Source organism: Erinaceus europaeus, chromosome 17, assembly GCF_950295315.1.
Source record: "Erinaceus europaeus chromosome 17, mEriEur2.1, whole genome shotgun sequence".
In the NCBI taxonomy this organism is placed as follows: domain Eukaryota; kingdom Metazoa; phylum Chordata; class Mammalia; order Eulipotyphla; family Erinaceidae; genus Erinaceus; species Erinaceus europaeus.
This window is the reverse complement of record NC_080178.1, coordinates 37,515,940-37,537,938: the sequence shown is the minus strand read 5'-3', so window position 1 is coordinate 37,537,938 and position 21,999 is coordinate 37,515,940. Positions and strand designations below refer to the sequence as shown.

Below are 21,999 nucleotides of genomic sequence, written 5' to 3'. Positions count from 1 at the left end.
AGTAGGACCAGACCAAATTGTAAGTAGGGCACCAAAGTAAAAAACTCTGTGGTGAGGGGTAGACATGCAGCTTCCTGGGCCAGTAGGGGTGGGAGTGGGTGGGAGGGATGAGTCACAGTCTTTTGGTGGTGGGAATGGTGTTTATTTACACTCCTAGTAAAATGTAGTCATATAAATCACTAGTTAATTAATATGAGAGGGGGAAAATTAATTGTATGTCTCCAAGTTTTTAAAACACAGACTCATTCTTTTTAATATATAGGCTGTGTATTTGATATGCGGACTCTCTCAAAAGCCTAGACCAAGTAGATTAGAAACATCCAATAGCACAGCTATATACAAGAAACTGGATACTGTACAGCAAACCATAACAAAAGGACTTTTCAAAGTTAACCCAATTACCAAATAATGTGATGATAACATTAACTATCAATTGTCTTTTTGAACCTTAAGACAGCAGTAACCTCACATCTCCACTCTAGAGCCTCTACTTTCCCCAGTCCTGGAACCCTTGGGTGTTGTTAAAATTTTCGGAGGCTCTAGCCGGGCTGGCTTGCTTCACAGTGGTGAACAGAGACGCGGAGACAGTGGCTGGGCAGGGAAGCTGTATTTCTTTATTCAGGAACAACGATTCACAAACTAAGACAAACTAATCACCAAACAGAACTCTGCTGTCTCTTTGCGGCGGCGCAAGCACTCTCTCTTTTACTCTGGAACTCAGGAACCCTCTCCCTTACTCTTGAACTCAGAAACTCTCGCACTCTCGCACTCTCGAACTCCGGAACTCAGGAACTCTGTCTAACTCAGGAACTCTGGTTAACTCTGGCACTCTCGAACTCAGGAACCCTCTCCCTTACTCTGGAACTCAGGAACTCTCGGACTCATGAACTCAGGAACCCTCCCTCAGGGTTCCTTGGGGCGGGGCCAAGCAGGCCCGCGAAATTAATTGGACTGATCCAATTCTCTTGGTTTGGGGAGGGCTAGAACAAACCAATGTAACGCATACGACAATTCCCCCTTTTCTTTTTAACTAAATGACTATAGTATCAAGGGTGTGGGGTGAACAGAAACATATATAACAACAACCAGCATGTTGCCAAGGGAAGGCCTGAGGGGGCCATATCTGAAAAAAAAAAATTTCTTGCCTCTGGGGGGCTACTTGCCTCGACGGGCAATTGCATGGGGGCGGGGAATGGCCTAGGGTCCCACAGGCAGCTGGCTGCAACTTACTTACTATGAAACAAAACTTGTTATTAGCATATCTACTGCAGGATCCAATGTTTCTAATAGAGAAGGAATTTGAGACTTTTACATATCAACAACGTCTTTTAACCTTTTGTTACACCCATTCAAGATGGAGACACACCCTAGGTGTGGGCCGGAGAGGAAACCTCAGGCATGAGAATAATTAGCATAGCCATTGTGCGATCTACCATTTCTAATAGAGAAGGTAGTGTTTTACATATCAACAAGTCTATTTAACCTTTTGTTTAGACCAACTTAGTTGAAATATATTGATTGTTAACTAATTTTTACCTCAGACTTTAAATGTAAGTTAATTTTTATCTTTATGAGAATTACGTTGAAAACCTTTTTCATTTATCTTTGACTAGTAAGAATTTAGCCTTAAAGCTACTGTTTACCAAACTTTAAACATACACATAAACATAGTCATTAATACACGAGGAGAGAAACCTTTGTTACGAAGACATGTCATTTTAAACACGAATTTAAATCTATATTGTCTTAGTTGTTGGGGGGGGGGTTCACCATCCGGAGGTGGCTTCCCGCGCAGCTCTACTTCTAGGAATTGCAGGTTGCGATCTCTGCACAAATCTCTGCGTACTCCAGCTTGTCTGTCTTCAGACCGGACCGGCGGCTGGAGATCTCGTGTGCCCAGTTTTGGCAGGGAGCCCGGGGGTTCGGGAGGCCCGGGATGGTTCCAGAATTCATAGAAAGAGGGCAGGCAGGCCATCTTTGTAGAAGGCGTGAGCCTAGGTGCCCAGGGGTGGCGGCCATGATAGAACACCGCGGCCCTGCCCCATGGCCCTGCCATGTCTGCTGCCCTGTTCGCAGTGGCCGAGCAGTGTGGAGGGATCACGCGTCCAGTGCCCTGCGCCACGCGGTGGAGAGCCGGCTCCTGTGGGCTGGCCTCAGGCTCTTGCATGTTGGCCTCGGGCTCCAGCATGTTGGCCTCAGGCTCCAGCATGTTGGCATCGGGCTCCAGCATGTTGGCATCGGGCTCTAGCGTGCTGGCATCGGGCTCTTGCATGGTGGCGTAGGCCTCCTGCGGGCTGCGGGGCTGCGGGGTTGCAGACGCAGTGCGTGGGGTTGTCTGGGCGCAGCCGGCTGGCTGGCTGTTCCACCAGGTGGAAACAGCAGCTCTGCGCCTCGCCTCCCGCCCGCTGGCTATTCCCGCTGGCTGTTCTGAGTTCGCCCGAGCGAGTGGAAACCACAGAGTGGTCCAGACATAAATGTTCCAGAAACAGCAAAACAGTCTAGTGAAGAAAGAGCAGAGGCCTTTGGAGATCTCTCCACAAGCAGAAGAGAAGGCCATAGTGCATAGGTAGCCAAATTGTCTTTACTTATCTGAGAGATGCGCAGGTCAGGTCCACGTGGGCGCCATTTGTTGTTAAAATTTTCGGAGGCTCTAGCCGGGCTGGCTTGCTTCACGGTGGTGAACAGAGACGCGGAGACAGTGGCTGGGCAGGGAAGCTGTATTTCTTTATTCAGGAACAACGATTCACAAACTAAGACAAACTAATCACCAAACAGAACTCTGCTGTCTCTTTGCGGCGGCGCAAGCACTCTTTCTTTTACTCTGGAACTCAGGAACCCTCTCCCTTACTCTCGAACTCAGAAACTCTCGCACTCTCGAACTCCGGAACTCAGGAACTCTGTCTAACTCAGGAACTCAGGAACTCTGGCTAACTCTGGCACTCTTGAACTCAGGAACCCTCTCCCTTACTCTGGAACTCAGGAACTCTCGGACTCATGAACTCAGGAACCCTCCCTCAGGGTTCCTTGGGGCGGGGCCAAGCAGGCCCGCGAAATTAATTGGACTGATCCAATTCTCTTGGTTTGGGGAGGGCTAGAACAAACCAATGTAACGCATACGACACTTGGGTAGTGCCCACTTTCCATATGCCTCTCCCAATCCATATAAAATAATATTGCATCTGCCAATCACAATCTAAACAACACAACGATTGCCACCTCAACATGCTTCACTTCAGACTGTGTCCACAGACTTCACATGTGGAATGACAGCCCTTCAGATTCATTACTCGGGTGAGACCTTTCCTTTCATAGTATACTCTAATTCCATCTCAGGTGGTTCATTTTCTAACAATGTCCCAAAACCTAGATATACACCAGTTTCTGTGAGAGAGATCATATGTTCACACGTATCCATAAACTACTGCAAAATATATACCTGACAGCAGAAGTACACTAGAGTTTGCAGTGAGTATCCCCTAACACTTCCTCTCCACTGTTCCAAGCTTTGGGTCCATGATTGCTCAACAATTTGTTTGGCTTTGTATGTTAACTCTCTTTTCAGTCACCAGGTTCCAGATGTCATCAGGATGCCGGCCAGACTTCCCTGGACTGAAGACCCCACCAATATGTCCTGGAGCTCCGCTTCCCCAGAGACCCACCCTACTAGGGAAAGAGAGAGGCAGACTGGGAGTATGGAATGACCAGTCAATGCCCGTGTTCAGCGGGGAAGCAATTACAGAAGCCAGACCTTCCACCTTCTACAACCCACAATGACCCTGGGTCCATGCTCCCATAGGGATAGAGAGAGGGAAAGCTATCAGGGGAGAGGGTGGGATATGGAGATTGGGTGGTGGGAATTGTGTGGCGTTGTACCCCTCCTAGCCTATGGTTTTGTTAATTAATCCTTTCTTAAATAAAAAAAAAAGAAAGCTTAATTTTTTAATGTTTTTTTAAATATATATATTTATTTTCCATTTTGTTTCCCTCTTTTTTATTGTTGTTGCAGTTATTATTGTTGTTATGATGTCGTCGTTGTTGGATAGGACATAGAGAAATGGAGAGAGGAGGGGAAGATAGAGGGGGGACAGAAAGACAGACATCTGCAGACCTGCTTCACTGCCTGTGACGCGACTTCCCTGAAGGTGGGGAGCTGGGGCGGGATCCTTACGTGGGTCCTTTTGCTATGCGCCACATGCTCTTAACTGTCTGTGCTACTACCTGACCCCTTAGCTTAATTTTTATCCATTTGTACAGAGGCATTAGGTAGGAGTTTGATTAACTATATGAGCTTGATTATTGAAATGAATATTGTCAAAATAATGAAAAAAAGGAAACAAAAATGATTGAGGGATAAGCCATAGAACATCTATCCCTGTTGCTGCAGTAATAAGTAAAGAAAAGGCATAAGTAGATGCTGATGCAAAGAGTTCTTGTCTTTCACCCTCGCAGCAGCTCTGTGGGCATGACATCTGTTTTCCTCCAACCCAACTGAGCCATAACTGCCAGATATTTCCTGGGTTATTAGCTTAGGTTATCTTGACCTTTTCAGAGATCCTAAGAATGCAAACACCTTATCTCTGACCTCCATTTCCCCTTACTTCCACCTCTGTGTTCATCCCCTTCTTAAAGTCCTTTGACTACCTATGACTCACCTGGGATACTTTCTAGAATGAATAAAGGGCAGAATCTCTGAATCTTCACTGGATGAAGGAAGCAACAGATCTCGAAATCGTTCTGCCAAGAAATAAATAAAATAAACATCATGCTGAAACATCAGAGCTGAATATCACAAATATAGTCTCAAAATAAAATAATCTGCCAGTCATTTAATGTGCTATTTGATGGCACAGTCCTTATTAGAAATGTTCTCACCAATTTATAAACTTCAACACGACACATTTATTTCACTTGGATGGCTGTGCAGTTTTTTTTTTTCCTTTCCTTTTCTTTTCTTTCTTTTTTCTTTCTTTCTTTCTTTATTCTTTCTTTGCCTGCAGGGTTATCGCTGGGGCTAGGTGCCTGCACTATAAATCCACTGCTCATGGAGGCCATTTCCCCATTTTGTTGCCCTTGTTGTTATTGTTGCCATTGCCGTTGTTGGATAGGACAGAGAGAAATTGAGAGAGGAGGGGAAGGCAGAGAGGTTCAGAGAAAGACAGACACCTGCAGACCTACTTCACCGCCTGTGAAGTGATCCCCATTCAGGTGGGGAGCTGGGGGCTCGAACAGATTCCTTGTGTGGGTCCTTGCACTTCTGCCTGGCCCCACTATACATCTTTTTTAAGATCAAGATGTCATAACAAATGTAGTTGTGAAAACAGAAGACCTCAATTTTTATATACTAGTACAATCTTGTCACTGAGATGCCAGAGAAAAACATTTGATCAATAAAGACACCAAGAGATATATGTCTCATTAATCACCCTAAAATGTGAATCAGAATCACACAGCATTAAATAATTCATGCCACTCATCTTACAAAAATTAATTTCACAAAACTGAGTATTAGAAGGCTGAGGATCAACCTTTTTTTTTTTTTTATAAATTTCTAGTAGAAGTGAAATCTGATGCTGCTTTGAAAGTCATTTGTATAACTGATTGTTTAACCTTTGTATCCACGCTGAACTAGTATTTCTCACCCACATGTGTTCCACAGAAAATTTTCACATTTTAGACAGCAAGAAAAAGAATGATCCTAACAGTGATGTTCATAGTAACATGAATAGAACCAACTCAAAAGCTTACACACAGGAGAACAAACAACTTGTGATTCAGCACAATGGAATATTAATCAATATAAAACACAATTAATTAATTTACAAATAAAACATAGTGAACTATCTCATTATGAACAATCCCTAGAAATTACATATCAGACTGTAACATAGAAGGCAACTAATACCCCCCACCCCATGCTCCTTCCTAGTCCTTTCTTCTCTGCTCCCCTCCCCTACCTGCTCCTCTCTTCCCCTCCCCTCCCTGCTCCTCTCCTCTCCTCTTCTTTCCTTTCCCCAAGAAGGATGAACCTGATACCACAGAGCCTCTGGAAGGAAAGTTGTTTACCTAATCTAACCAGTGTGTTTCTTCTCTGGCCTGAAAACAACTAAGTAATGTAATGGTTAGATGTTATTGATGAAATAAACCATGTCAGTGAATTAGCAAAATTAACATTTATTTCAATAAAGTGATGGGTAACTTCTGATAGTATGACCCTTGCTTTCCCTGCAGCACATTTCCTGCAGTAGCATCCCATTAAGTGAATGATTTGCAGTGCTTCTCTTTTTCCTACTTTCCTCCTCCATTTATATCATTTATAAAATTGCACCAGGAAATAAAGTCAAAGCACAACAGAAAGCATGAACTTTACCAACAACTAGAAATGGTTTAATTGAGTACTATTACATTGGGTGATAAAATCAAAGCTTCACTGGACAATTCAAAAATTGACTCAAATGCAAACAAGCATCATCAAATATCATTTTAGGATATTATCACATAGGGTATTGCCAGTAAATGTGGAAGAAAATATATGGCAATGACTGAAACTATGAAATCTATAGTAAGCCTACACTTAGAGCACTCATTAATCAGAATATCATAAATGCAATGAAGCTCAAGTAACTGAGATGACCCTTGAGGAGTTATCACAAAAACATCTTCCCATTCACACAAAAATAAAGCATACATATATGTACTACTATAATTTCTATTTTTGTAGTTATACTCATAATTGTCTGCATGTGAACATTTAACTTTATCAAATAAATTATAATGAATGTTGCTTTATTCTTCTGCATAAGAATATAAATGAGTGATATATTTTATCCTTAGGAAAAAGCACAAGTAATCAATTGCTTATAACTGTTAAATTAGTTGTTTCATCGTCTAGATTTATGCCTCTCAACATTTAATCAGCACTCTTTTCTATGACATAGAAAAACAGACAGGTATAAATAGACAATTATTTTACTAAGGAGCATACATTTATAAATAGCATTTCTTCTCTTGTAGCAAAATATCCCAATAGACCTGCTTTCTCACTAGGCCCAAAGTTCATTTATATCATTAACAAAATAGTAGCTATTCAAATAGTAGAGCTTCCTGGGCTTCTTAGAATAGATCCAATAAACTCACTGAAATGGAGGATTTTTTATATAGTGAAAAGTTGACTAATTTTACAATAATGTTTGTACATAAGTTTCTACCAGTGTGGAATATATTTTTTTAAAAAGATTTATCTTGGTTTGCTTTTTTATTAGTGATTTAATAGTGATTTACAAAATTATAAGATAACAGGCATGTAATTCCACACCATTCCCACCTCCAGAGTTCTGCCTCCACATTTCTTTCATTGGAAACTGCAGTAGTTCTCTCAAGGTCACAGATACAGGTTGACTATTATTTCTACACACACACACACACATATTTATATTTGCCCATTTTTTCTATGGCCCTGCCTTCTTGTCCAGCCTAAGTCACACCTACACCTCTTACTACTTCTGAGTGTCCTTCCTTTTTTCCTTTTCTCTCTCATAGTCCTGATGGAGTTGGAGTTCAGAGTCCTCTGCTCATCTTCCCCTAACATTTCTCTCTCTCTGGGAGTATGTACTAAAATTATTTTGGGTGAGCAGAAGGTGGGGAGTTCTGGCTTCTGTAATTTCTTCTCCACCAGACATGGATTTTGGCAGGTCAATCCATGCTCTGGACTGTTTATAACATTCTATAGTGGGTTAGGGCTCTAGAGAGGTAAGGTTCTTGGACACATCTTAACGGCCTTTAGCTTTTACAGGCCTTTCACCAACTTTTCCTTTCTTTTTCAATCAAAAAACACTATTTCCAAGGCAAAGAGACCTGGGTGGAATGCTGCATAGCAGTATGATCACTGGGGGTTTTAGATAATAGGTGTCATCCCTTAATAGTAAGTATAAGAAAAAAAAAAATGGGAATGGGTAGTGGTGCACTCAGGTGAGTGTACACATTGCCAAGTACAAGCACCCAGGTTCAAACCCTTGTTCCCATCTGTAGGGTAGAACCTTTAAGAGCTATGAAACAGAGCTGCAGGAGTCTTTCTTTCTCCTTCTTTATTTCCTTTTTCTATTTTAATTTCTTTCCTATCAAAGAAAAAAAAAGAGCTGTTGGGAGTGGTGACATATTTGTGCAGATAACAAGCCCCCAAAATAATACTGGTGGCAATAAAATAAATATCATTTGTAATTGCAATGTTTCTGAACATTTACTGTAATTTTTTATAGAAAAATTTCACTGTTATCCTTCCCAAAGTGTAAAAACTAAGATAATTTTGCATAACTATTGAACCTATAGTGATATATATTCCTGTGATGAGAATATTATCTCTCACTGATGGTTGTTTCAGATTTCTTTTGTGGGTGGAGTTTGATTTGGTTTTGCTTTCTTATCTCACTTGATTTATTTTTCTTTCTTTCCACTATTCCTTGAGTTTAAATTTGATAGTTGCTTTTTGTAATTGCTTGGTTTTGCTTTGTTTTGGTGGATTTTGTGTAGTTGATTTGCTGTAGTTTGATCTTCTGGCTGTTAGGTTTTAGTTTGTTTCCCCTTCTCTGGTTTGATCAATATTTGTTTTGTTGGTAACTGATTATGCTCTTTGTTGTGAGAGGAGTCTTTGTTTTCCTTTCTTTCTCTCTGATTTGAACAATATTTGCTTTTATTGTTGTTATTGTTTTGTTCACTTTTGTTTTTGTGATTTCTATTGTGGGAGAAGTTTGATTTGGTGTAGTTTCTCTTTTTATTTTTTCCCTCTATCTCTTGAATTTTTGATACTTGATTTTTAAAATTTTTTTTTTGCTAGTATTTTTGTTTTATTTTGTATTGTTTGCTTATTTGTTTTTAGTGTGGAAAATTTTCTGGGTTGATTGGTTTGGTTTAAATTGCAGGCTGTTTATTAATTTTTCTCCTCTTCTTTCTGGTTTGATCAAAATTTGATTTAAGTATTTTTGATGTATTGGCTACTGGTGATAGTTTTGTTCTCTTTTGTGGGAGGAATTCAGGTGATTTTAATATTGCTTTTTCTTTTCTTTTTTCTTTTTTGAAACAGTTTTAATAATATAAGGAGACAGTTTAAGTGGGAAATGTAGAAAAATTTGGCTCAGAATGATGTGAAAATGTATAGGAAACTGAGATTAAGCACTCTACTTTAAGGTACATACAGACCATCCTAGTAAAATGGCTTTTTGTCTTTTATTATAATGGATACCAAGTTATTTCAATAGTAAAGGGCCCACTATTGAGAAACTTAATCATCACTATATCAAAGGGGCTTAGAATCTGAATTGATTTAAATCTGGGAGATGGAAGAAAGGAGGCTACTTATTCAGAACATGTTTCTGTCTGAAAATTTAAGGTCTATTTCTCATTTGCATGAGTCACAAAAGACCTTACTTGGTCATCCATTAATTTGAGTGCTAAGGGCACCATGGTCAATTAATAGCAAAGACCTTTTCAGAAATCGGTCTCACTGAGATTACTATCCAAGTCATGCAGCTGAGGTGCAACCCATGCCTCTCTGGGACGTATCCATTTGGTGTCCCTTCATTTAAGGATCTCAGTATAGCCATGAGCATTTTCCTCAGGTTCAAAGAGCCTTTTTCAGGCACTGCTTTTCTCACTACCATTCTTTGTCAGCCTTAGTCAACATAGATGCTATTAACAATTCTAGAATTGCTCAGGAATGTATTCTTCATAGCCTAAGTATATCTTTTAATTTTATTTATTTATTATTGGATATAGATAGACAGAAATTGAGAGAGGGTGGGAGATAGAGGAGAGAGACAGAAAGATACCTAAAGCCCTGCTTCACCACTCATGAAGCTTTCCATCGGCAAGTGGGGACAAGGGACTTGAACCTGGGTCTTTGCACAGTATAGTGTGTGCACTCTCAATCAGGTGCACAATGGCCTGGCCTTTAAGTGAATCCATAAAAATAAAATTAAAATTAAAGTCCATAAAATTATACCTAAGAATCAAAAACAAGGAGGCCCAAAGATTTGAGATGAAAAGGAAAATGGTTATTTTTCACTGCATTCCTTTTACTTTAGTTGCATTTACATATTTTTTCTCTTTCTGTGGCCCCTATCTTTCTCAATTTCTCTCTGTCTCTAACAAATAGATAAATATTTTTTAAAATGCCTTTAAAAAAGCAGTATGTTCTATGAAAGTACACACAAAAAAAGAGGCCAAGTAACTACCCAAATTTCACACGTATAACAAGAGACAATGAGAAGAAAGAAAAACAAAGAACATTAAGCAACTGACAGAAATTGGATGTCCTTTCCATTTGCATCATACTGCTTCATTATCTGGGGGGGTGGTGTGTGTGTGTGTGGGGGGTGTCCATTCACTAGTCTACACTCCTCTATTGTGTAGTACTTTCTCCTTGCCTAAGCCTAAACACAATCAGAGTAAAAGGCATCAAGGTCATATATCATCTGAGGGGTTCTAACCATTGTAAGCAGGCAAGACAGCAGTATACTAAGCAACACTATAAATGTACCTTTCAAATGAGGTACAATGATAAAAGCCTATTCCTTTAATGGTTATTATTATAGTTTTCAATTTTTAATGTTCTAGTTCCTATCTGTGAAACATAAGGTTAATCAAAAGGAGCTTTTGAAAGAAATGCAAACATACCTCTGGGTCACTCTAAATACACCAATGATTATGTCTGTAGCTAACTTCTATATATAGTTTAAGTTTTCTTCTATAGCTAGTGAAGCTACAATACAAAAAAAAAAAACTGACGGGTGAAAATAGATTCAAGGAAAGTGAAAGCAAATAACAGACATTTTGGATAAACACATTATTGCTGTGAACATTTCTATAGTTGTTCTCACAAAAAAAGAAAAAAAAAGAAAAATGCTATATTTTCATTTGTCACAGAAAAGTACTTTTAGAAATAACTGTTGGTGTTCAACAAAAAAAAAATACTTAAAAGTAATTAAGGCTCAGCTTGATACTAATTCAGTTCCTGTTTTTGGCATCAATTTGAAATACTCCTTGAGTACACATTCAAGCAGGAACAGGCAATTTTTTCCAGTATTCAAAGAAACAGGAGGTGTGCTTTTATGCTTTTATCAAGTTCTAAACTACAACCATGTGAAAAACAAAATTAATACCATGCAATATACAGCCTTTGAAGCTTTTCAAAAAATAGCTACACTGTGAGAGTTTTCTCTGTTCTTAGAGAACTTCCTGGTCAAAACCAAGCCTACAAGATGTGGATTAAGTAAAAATGACAAGCAATTATGGAAGTTTGTTTTTTGTTAGTTTAAATTCATTGAGCAAATTTGCTTTTCCTAAAGGCTTTGGTTTTCTTATGTGCTTGAGCTGTCAGAAGTGTTTTTCCTATCTTTAACCTGGGACTTGGATAATTGGAACTAATGTACCTTACCAGGAGAGCTATCTCTAACTCTTTGAAGTTGCAACCTCTTAAAAAATATAGTCATATAAGTCTTCCTCCCTCAATGGTGGTGCTGGTACTGAACCTGAGTATAGTATCAAGTACATAGACTTTTCCAGCAACCATTTTATGACTACCCAAGCAATCATAGCCATTGACTATCCTGAGACTTCAGGGTTACCTGAAGCATTTTGTCAACAAGCACAAAGGGGATACTGATAAAATCTCGCACATCAGCAAATCAAGAAAAAAAAAAAACTTTAATGAATGAAGTGATAAAATTCTTTGAAGAAAACCCAAGTGAAAAGGGGAGAGAGTAGGAGGCATAACCTAGAAGAAAGATCTAAATACCAAAATAGATGAGTTAACTGCTGTACTAGCCAGAGTAGTCCAGTAAAATAACACAACACAGTAGCAGAGCTAAAAGACACAAGAACAGAGAGAAAATAGAAAGTGCTACAGAGAAATGGAGAGATACCCCATGCTTGTGTGTAGGAATAATTAACATATTAAAATAACTATCTTGTCATCCAGGAGGTAGTGCAGTGAATAAAACATTGGACTCTCAAGCAAGAGATTCCAAGTTTAATCCCTGACAGCACATGTACCACAGTGATGTCTGGTTCTCTCTCTCTCTCTCTACTCCTATCTTTCTCATCAATAAATGAATAAAACCTTTAAATAAAAACTATTTAAAATGACTATTCTACCCAGGGATATATGGCCATCCACACCAAGTTTATTCAAAAAAAGAGCAAAAGCTACAAAAATTTATAAGTCAGAAACAAAAGGATGAATATGGGATGATCTCACTCAGAAACAGAAGTTGAAAAACAAGATCAGAAGGGAATACACTAAGCAGAACTTGGACTACAGTTGGTGTATAACACCAAAGTAAAAGACTCTGGGGAGGGGGCAGGGTTCAGGTCTTGGAACATTATGGCAGAGGAGAACCTAGTGGAGGCTATATTATTATGTGGAAAACTGGGAAATGTTACATATGTACAACCTATTGTATTTTACTGTTAACTGTAAATCATTAATCCCCTAATAAAAAGATTACAAAATTACAAAAATTTATCTGGAGCCAAAAAGTCTCTAGAATTGCCAAACTAATCTTGAGGAAAAATACCAAAACCCGAGGCATCACACTTTCTGAGCTCAAATAACTATAATCAAAATAGCCTGGATTGAAATATTACATGGAAAACTGATAAATATTACACATACACAAACTACTGTATATCACTGCCAATTGCAAACCACTAATCCCTCGATAAAGGGGGGAAAGAAAGCTCTGGTACTGGAACCAAAACAGATACAGAGATCAGTGGAATAGAATTGAAAACCCATAAACAAGTCCCCACACCTCTGGGCATCTTATTTTTGAAAAAGGGGCCCAAAACATTGAATGGCAAAAGGAGAGTCTCTTCAACAAGTGGTTCTGGGAAAACTGGATTGAAACATGCAAATGAATGAAACTGGACCACCACATATTACTGTAATTATAAAATGAAAGACTGGGGCACAGCTTGGCATGGTTTAAACAACTGAGAGTTTTACTACATTATGGTACAGTGGTATGTAACAGTATTATTAATGTACATCAAAATAGGCAATGGGACAGAGATATAGATTACTCATTACAGCCATAGAGAAAAGTCTTTTAAGCTAAGTTTACTAGAGCTCAGTTACATGTGTTCAGTCTCTCCCATGGGAGACAGCATGGAGGGTCCTGGGGAGTGGAGAAGGCACCCAGTGAAGGCAGGAAAAGAGGGGCCATAAAAGAGAATACAAAAAAAGAGACCTGACTTCTGGCAGCCTGGCAGTTAAATAACTTCCAAAGCACTCATAATGCCTTGTGTGTTTGTGTAAGTTCATACTATGCTTGTAAAGTTCATACTATGTTTGTAGGCTGATGTCAGCTGTATGGTTATTATGTTGATCAGCTTCAGTCATATGTTAATTACTTCCAAAATCCATTCTGTGTCAAAAAACATATTACCTTCCACAAAACTCAACTCCAAGAAGACCAAAGAGGTGAAGCCATTGTCTAATAGTCACATGTACATATTAAACCTACCTAACACAACAAACATAGTTAAATATTGTAACATATGTCATCTGAGCATAGCCAGTATCAAAATTAGAAAGAAATAAGCTAAGGTAACACAATTAGTAGATAACACCATAAAAATGTACAGAAAACCCCGAAGACCACATGAAAAGAAAAATACTTAAAACTATCAATTTGTTTCTGAGGGTGAACCAAAGACATGAACATTAAACCAGAAACTATCAAGTACATAGAAGACAACACTGGCAGTACTTCATGACATATGCTTCAAAAAGGTCTTCAAAGATTCAAATCCAACAGCAAAGAAAAAAAAATAACAAGAATAAAACTTAAGACAAATTTAAAAATGTCCCATGGCACTTATCATTAGACAAATGCACATTAAAACTACAATGGTTTACCACCTCACACCTGTGAGAAAAACTATTATCAAAAATAAATAAATACACAAGTGTTGGCAGGGATATAGATTATAAGGAGCTCTGTCACACTGTTGGTGGGAATGAAAACTGGCCCAGCCCCTATAGAAAAGTCTGAAGAACATTGAAAGAAATAAAGCACACTATTCACAATAAACATAATATGGACGCAACCTAGATACCCTTCAACAGATGACTGGATAAAGAAGTTGTGGGGAATTCTGGGAGGCATGGTTATGGAATAGCAGCTATCAGATGGGGGTTTTCCCCAAAACAACAAATAATAAAATAAGAGACCCAGTTGGACCAATAATCTGCACCTGAAAGATGTACAGCCAAAAGATCAACAGCCTCAGGTGGGTGGTTGTATGTGGTTGGGGCAGAAAGGGGCATAGGTTGAAATATCAACACAGTTAGGCAAGAGCTTCAGGTGGTACAGAGCCTAACCTTGCCATTTTGAACAGCGAGTGCAGTTCCTAGCACTAGAAGAAAAGTAAAGGGAGCTTAAAACTTCTCAATTTTGGACTCACGTTTTTTTAGCCTTCTTAATTTAAGGTAAGGAAAACAAAACACAGAGAGCATTGGTGACCACAAGAAAGCCCCAAACAATACCACCCTAACTGACTTTGCGGAATATAAACAAGAGAAGCCTAGAGATCTCAACAGCACCACCTGCTAGCCACCAATAACCAGCACAATAAATGCTCGGGCAGAGAAACAGAACAAAACAGTTAGCTAAGCATGCCATATCAGTCAGATAAAAATGAAACAAGAACTCCAAGGAATTACAGATTTAGAGAGACTCTCAGAGACAGGCTATGGAAAGCTCATTATAAGGACTCTCTGAGAATCTAAGCAAGACTTGAAAGAGCAATTTCCTATGGAGTTACAACACAAAAGAGGGACTCAGAACAGAGTTCTCTTAGAATCTTCAAAGCTTGAAAGAAGAACTTCAATCAGGACTCACTAAACATTTAGAAAACATGAAAGAAAAATTTCAAAAAGAATTCCAGTGAATAAAGACACTCTAATTGCAATTCACACACAGATAGAAGGCTTAGGAAAAAGACTCACACATACAGAAGAAAGAATTTCCAATCTATAAGATACAGTCAATATACTCTTTCAATCAAAGATAAGGAACAGGAAAGGTTTAGAAAGAATAAAGCAACTCTGTTAAATTGCACACTCATTCAAAAGGCTGAATGTAAGTAGGGATATCTGAGGATGAAGACTGGGTCAAAGGACCAGAGACAATTTTCAGAGAAATTTTACCTGAGAATATCCTTTACCTAGGCAATCCGAAGAAAATACTTATTCAAGAGGCAGAACGATCACCAAGGTTCCTATATTTAAAATGAGCAGCAGCAAGGCACATTATTATAAAACTATGAAAACTCAATGGCAAAAGAAAAAATTTGCAGGCTGCTAAAGAAAGGAAAGAAATTACATACAAAAGCAGAGTTATTGGGCTTTCATGTATGTCTCATTTTTCATTCTTTTTAATATTTATTTATTGATTGATTCCCTTTTGTTTCCCTTGTTGTAGTTATTATTGTTGTTGTTATTAATGTTGTTGTTGGATAAGAAAGAGAGAAATGGAGAGAGGAAGAAAAAACAGAGAGGGGGAGAGCATTATTATTTATAATTTTTTATATTTATTTTCCCTTTTATTGCCCTTGTCTTTATTGTTGTTGTAGTTATTATTGTTGTGTTATTGATGTCGTCTTTGTTAGATAGTACAGAGAGAAATGGAAAGAGGAGGGAAATATGGGGGGGAGAAATAGACACCTGCAGACCTGCTTCACCACCTGTGAAGTGACTCCCCCACAGGTGGGAAGCCGGGGGGGGGGGGGGTTCAAACAGGGATCCTTAAGCTGGTCCTTGCGCTTTGTGCCATATGTCACCACATTTGTCTTCACAAAATCTAGAGACAAGGATAGAGTAGAATGACATATTCAAAGTACTAAAGGAAAGAGGACTCCAGCCTCAAATTTTGTATCCTGCAAAATTATCCTTTAAGTATGTGGGAGAAATAAAGATTTTCTCACATATTCAAAAACTAAAGGAATTTGCCACAGTCAGCCCTCCCTTAAAAGAAATAGCAAATATAGCTCTATAAGAAAGGAGAGAACAAGGGAATACATGTTTTAAGTGAGGTGAACAGCAGTAGACTAGATAAAGAATAATAAAAATAGAAAAGAGTAACAAGCAAATAGGGGAGGGAATTAAAGGACAAAGCAGCTATATCAAATGTTTCTTAAGCAAGATCAACTTTAAAAAGACTTTCCAGGGAATCAGGCAGTAGCATAGTAGGTTCAGCACACATGGCATGAAGAGCAAGGACCCATGTAAGAATCTCAGTGAGAACTCCTTGCTTCCCACCTGCAGGGGAGTCACTTCACAGGTGGTGAAGCAAGTCTGCAGGTGTCTATATTTCTCTCCCCCTCTGTATTCCCCTCCTCTCTCCATTTCTCTCTTTATCTAAGATGACATCAATAACAACAACAATAATAACTACAACAACAACAAAAACAAGGACAATAAAAGGGAAAATAAATAAATATAAAAATATAAATAATAAATGATTTTCTTAGATACACAATGCTAGTTATTTCACTTATGGTAACAACAAAACAACACAGGGAACATATATTTAAAGAAAGCACAAGAAAAACCAGCAAGAAATTCACCACAAAAACTCATCCAAGCAAAAGGGCAAATAGAAAAAAAATGGACAAAGAATAATTTAAAATAAACTCAAAACAAAAATCAGAATAGACACAAGTAAAGAAAACACACATATCGATAATAATCCTGAATGTGAATGTCCTAAATATACCTGTGACAAGATTCACAGAAGCTAAATGGATTAAAGCACAGAATTCATCTATTTTATGTCTTCAAAAAACACACATTCAAAGAAAAGACAAACAGAAACTAAATATGAAAGGCTGGAGCAATATGTTCCAAGCTAATAACTCACAAAAAAGGGCAGGGACATCTGTTCTGTTCTCTGACAAAATAGACTGTCAGGCAAAGAAAGTAATCAGAGACAGAGACGGATAATAAATAATAGCTAAAGGATCAATACAACAAAAAGATACAACAATCATAAATATATATACCCCAAACTCAGAGCACACAAATATATAAAACAAATACTTACTGAATTTAAGGAAGACATTAACAGTGACACAATAAGAACAGGAGATTTTAACACACCACACACAGCAAGTGACAGAACATCTAGATGAAAAAAAAAAAAAAAAACAACAGAGAAATAGTGATCTTAAATAAAACCATAGATGAAATAGAATTAACAGATATATACAGGACTCTCTATCCCAAAAGTAATGAATACACATCCTTCTCAAGTCCACATGCAATATTCACAAAACTGACCAGAACTTTGAATGTTGAAGGAGACCACTTAGGACCTCAATGTTGAAGGAGACCACTTAGGACCTCAATAAGACAGGACAAGAATGAATTTGGGAACCCACCAAATCACCAGAGCATAGAGACCATAACTCTGTCCAATATCCAGCTCTACCCAGTTGAGAAACTTCTCTAAAGAACAAGGAATATCAAAGATCACCTGAGACTGCAACAAGAAGAAACTAGGACTACAATGGGAACTCACCAAGTCACTGATGAGAGAAAACACATGTGGCTTTTGGACAGAGAGGAACCTAAGGAGAAAATCCTGGGGCTAAAGCCTATATCTACTCCCGAGCAGCTGGTAACAGTCTGGCAGTTTACCAGTTCAGGAGCCACCTCCAGTCTGCTTTACCAAGAAAAATACTGCTGAAGGGAGGAGAGGACTTCCATAAGACTCACCAAACGCCACTATGAGTCTCAATTGCTACTGCCCTCAAAGGCTGGAGTAGCAGGGATGTGGCCTTGTGCTGACACTGGGGGCAACGAACTGACCAGGAAACTCAGGAGAAGAGCAATACCTTGGTGCCCCAGCAATGAGGCTATATAGTGGGAGCCTTTTCACATTGTTCTCCTGATGAGAACATGGTGAATAATTGCCTCAGAACCTACAGACTACAAATGGGACTTGTTTAGAAATTAACAGGGCCAGTAGTGCTGCCTGGCTTGGCTCTGACTGCCAGCAGAGAAGCTGAATTAAGCCTGGGACTTTGGATCCTTGGGGTGTTGGAGTCTCTTTGCATAACCACTGTGCTATCTCCCCCCATCCTGCTTTATCTTTTATTCAGGAGTGAATGATTAAGCTAAAAAGCCTACTTATAGGTAAAAAGCCCTCAGACTACCATAGACTACAGGAAAGAAAAAGATAAAAGGGGAAGGGCTTTAACAGCCACTGTGCTTCAACTCAGGAATTGAGATAACATTGAAAGAACTGTTAATTTCCACAACTGTGAACTCTTTAAGTACCTAACTTAGATACAAGTCAATCCATGCAAGAGTAATCAGTAGATTGAAAAGTACTTAAAGAAGGACAGCATAACACACGATAATAATGGTTAAATCAAGAAGAAACATTGTAGAAATGAACAAGGACAAAAGTCCAGCTAAAAGCCCCAAAGAAGCACAGAAGAATGAGATCAACATCCAAATACTAGCTGAGGAATTAGTAACAGGAGTGAGGAAATAGTTTGAAAGAAATGTCACAAAAAATAGTGAATCAACAACTGAGACTCTGAAAGAAAGAATCTCTCCCTAGGTTATTAGAGAGCTGAAAGCTGAATAGCTGAGCTAAGAGCATAAATAACTGAACAAGTTAATACAGTATCAGAACAGGGTAAGACAACAGCTGAGATACAGAAAACAACAGAGGGATAGAATAAATGAGGCAGAAAACAGAATTAGCAAGAATGAGGATGGATTAGAGAAAATTAAGAAAGAAATAAGAGATCTCAAAAAAAATATTAAGAGGTACTGAAAACAACAACAGAGACATATGGGAAGACATATTCAAAACAAATAATATATGCATTACTGGCTTACCAGAACAAGAAAGAAAGGGGGAGGAAGAAAGCATTCTACAGAACATAATAGCTGAGAACTTCTCTAGTCTGGACAACATAAAAGACATAAAGGTTCAAGAAGCCCAGAGGGTCTCAAACAGAATTAACCCAAACTTAAAGACATCAAGACACATCATATTTAGAAGGAAAAGGAATAAGGATAAAGAAAGGATCCTGAAGTTTGCAAGAGAGAAACCAAGAATTACTTACAGAGGAAAACCATAAGATTAACAGAAGATTTCTCCACACAAACTTTAGTAAAGGCCAGAAGAGAATGGCAAGATATCTATCAAATACTTAATGAGAAAGGCTTTTAACCAAGACTACTCTATCCTTCTAGATCATCATTCAGACTAGATGGAGGCATAAAAACATTCTCAGACAAGTAACAGTTGATATCAACTATCACCAAGCCTGCCCTGAGAGAAGTTCTGAAAGGTCTCCTATAAACAATCAGATCACTGTAAACATACCATATATCAGAACACTCTAAATGTCTACAAAATGCATTAAAATATACATCTATAGTATCAATAAATGTCAATGGCCTGAATTCACCTAGTAAAAGGCACAGAGTAGGAAGATAGATAAAAAAAAACACAGCCCAACCATATATTGTCTGTAGGAATCCCACATAACTCAACAATACAAACACAGACTCAAAGTGAAAGGATGGAAAACCATCATACAAGCTAATGTACCACAAAAAGGGAGGTGGCAGGAACAGGTATGCTCATATCTGACATGATAGAACTTAAAATAAATAAAATTTTAAAAGTTAGGGATGAACATTACTTAGTGCTTAGAGGATCAATTAATCATGAAGACTTAATGATTATCAACATCTATGCACTCATGGAGAGGCCATCTAAATACATCAAACATCTACTGAAAGAGTTATAGCAATATATTAATAGCAACACAGTAATAGAAAGGAACTTCAACACCCCGTTCTCTCAACTTGACACATCATCCAGACCGAAAACCAATAAAGAAGTGAAGGAGCTAAATCAAAAGATAAATAAACTAGAACCACTGGGCATTTTCAGAGTAAAAATGGTGATTTCACTGTTTCCAGCCCTTCTTGGATGGGGAAGAAATCATGTTAAGTGAAATAAGTCAGAAACAAAAGGATGATCTCATTCACAGGCAGAAGTTGAAAAACAAGATCAGAAGAGAAAAGACTAAGCAGAACTTGGACTGGAATTGGTGCACTGCACCAAAGTAAAAGACTCTGGTCCTGGAACAGGATGGCAGAGGACCTAGTGGGAGTTGTATTGTTGTGTGGAAAAATAAGAAATGCTGTACATATACAAACTACTGTATTTACTGGCAAGACTATAAAACATTAATTCCCCAATATAAAATAAAATAAAAATGAATTGACCAAATCCTGGGCCACAAAGACAGTATAAATAAATATATAAATGTTACAAGTGTAAATTATGCCCTCTCAGACCATGAAGGCATAAAACTAGAAATCATCCAAAAAGGAAAATAGACACTGTAAAAAAAAATAAATAAAGGTGGTGGCAATTTAGTTAAGCACTCACATTACAAGTACACAAGGACCTGGGTTCAAGTTCCTGGTCCCCACCTGCAGGGGAAAAGCTTCACAAGTGATGATGCAGGGCTACAGGTGTCTTCTCTCTCTCCCTTTCTATCTCCCCTTCCCCTCTCCATTTCTCTCTGTCTCTATACAATAATAAATAAATAAATAAATATATTTTAAAAGATTCTTTTCATTAATAAAAACAGAGGATGACTCAAAAAAGATGGAAGAACATCCCCTGTTCACATATTGGAAGAATAAATATCATTATAATGGCAATTCTTCCAAAAACAATCTATAGATACACTGTAACCCTTTTTAATATCCCAATGAAATATTTCAAGGAAATTGAACAATTCATTCAAAAATACATATGGAACTTTACAAAACTAAGAATAGTAAAGACACTCCTAAGGAAAAAGTAGAAAAATGGGTGCATCACAATACCCGACTCTAGGTTATACTACGAAGCAGTAATAGTTAAAACTGTGTGCTACTGGAACAAAAATGGTCTTAGAGAGTCTAGAACTCAATCCACACATGTACAGGAACCGCATATATGACAAAGGGGCCAAATCTTCCCATTGGGGAAAAGAAGGTCTCTTTATTAAATTTAATTGGCAGAATTGAACAGTCAGATGTATAAAAATAAAACTAGACCACAAATTAGCACCATACATCAAAATTAACTCAGAATGGATCCAAATTATAGACATTAGACCTGAAAGTATAAAATACATAAAAATAACATATTGGTTAAACATTTCATGACATTAACACTAAACATGTATTTGGAGATTTCACCCCCCCATGGGCAAAGGAAACAAAAACAAGATTGAACAAATGGGTCTATTCAAATTAAAAAGCTTCTATACATCAAAAGAAAATTCCATAAGGATAAACAGGAAACCCAGCAACTGAGAGAACATACTTGCACACCATACTTCAGAAAAACAGTTGATATCAAAAATCTAAGAAGAACACATCCAGGCCAATAAAAAAAAAAACCACCCCACCCCCCAAAAAAAGTGGGCAGAAGATATGAATAGACAGTTCTCTAAAGAAGAGATATGCATGGCCCACAGACATATTTGGAAATCCTCTAATTCACTCATCACCAGAGAAATGCAAATTAACACCACATTAAGATACCACCTCACACCTGTGAGGATCACCTTCATCAACAAAACAGGAGAGGATAAGTATTAGAAAGAATGTGAAGACAAAGGAACTCTATGACACTGCTGGTGGGAATGCAAATTGGTACAACCACTATAGAGAACAGTATGCAGAATTTTTAAGCAAATACAGGTGGAAATAGCTTATGATTCAGCAATTCTACTCCTAGGAATTTATCCAAAAGAGAGAATATCATTAATTTGAAGGTATATATGTACCCCATGTTCATAACTGTATTATCCACAATAGCAAAAATTTGGACGCAACCAAAATGCACTTCAAAAGATGACTGAATAAAAAAGTTATGGGACATATACTCAATGGAGTACTACTCAGCA

The 21,999-nt window shown here is 38.1% G+C and overlaps 1 protein-coding gene across 3 annotated transcripts in view; it reads right to left on the bottom strand.

Annotated features, from left to right (window-relative positions):
- The window catches only part of NOX4 (NADPH oxidase 4), a 187,696-nt gene that overhangs the window by 15,691 nt on the left and 150,006 nt on the right, over positions 1–21,999 (bottom strand). For all 3 annotated transcript variants that reach the window (XM_060176671.1, XM_060176670.1, XM_060176669.1), the window contains one exon: positions 4,653–4,734. In XM_060176671.1, coding sequence (XP_060032654.1) covers position 4,734 — 1 coding nt within the window. In that variant the 3' untranslated portion in view covers positions 4,653–4,733. The remainder of the gene's footprint in view (positions 1–4,652; positions 4,735–21,999) is intronic.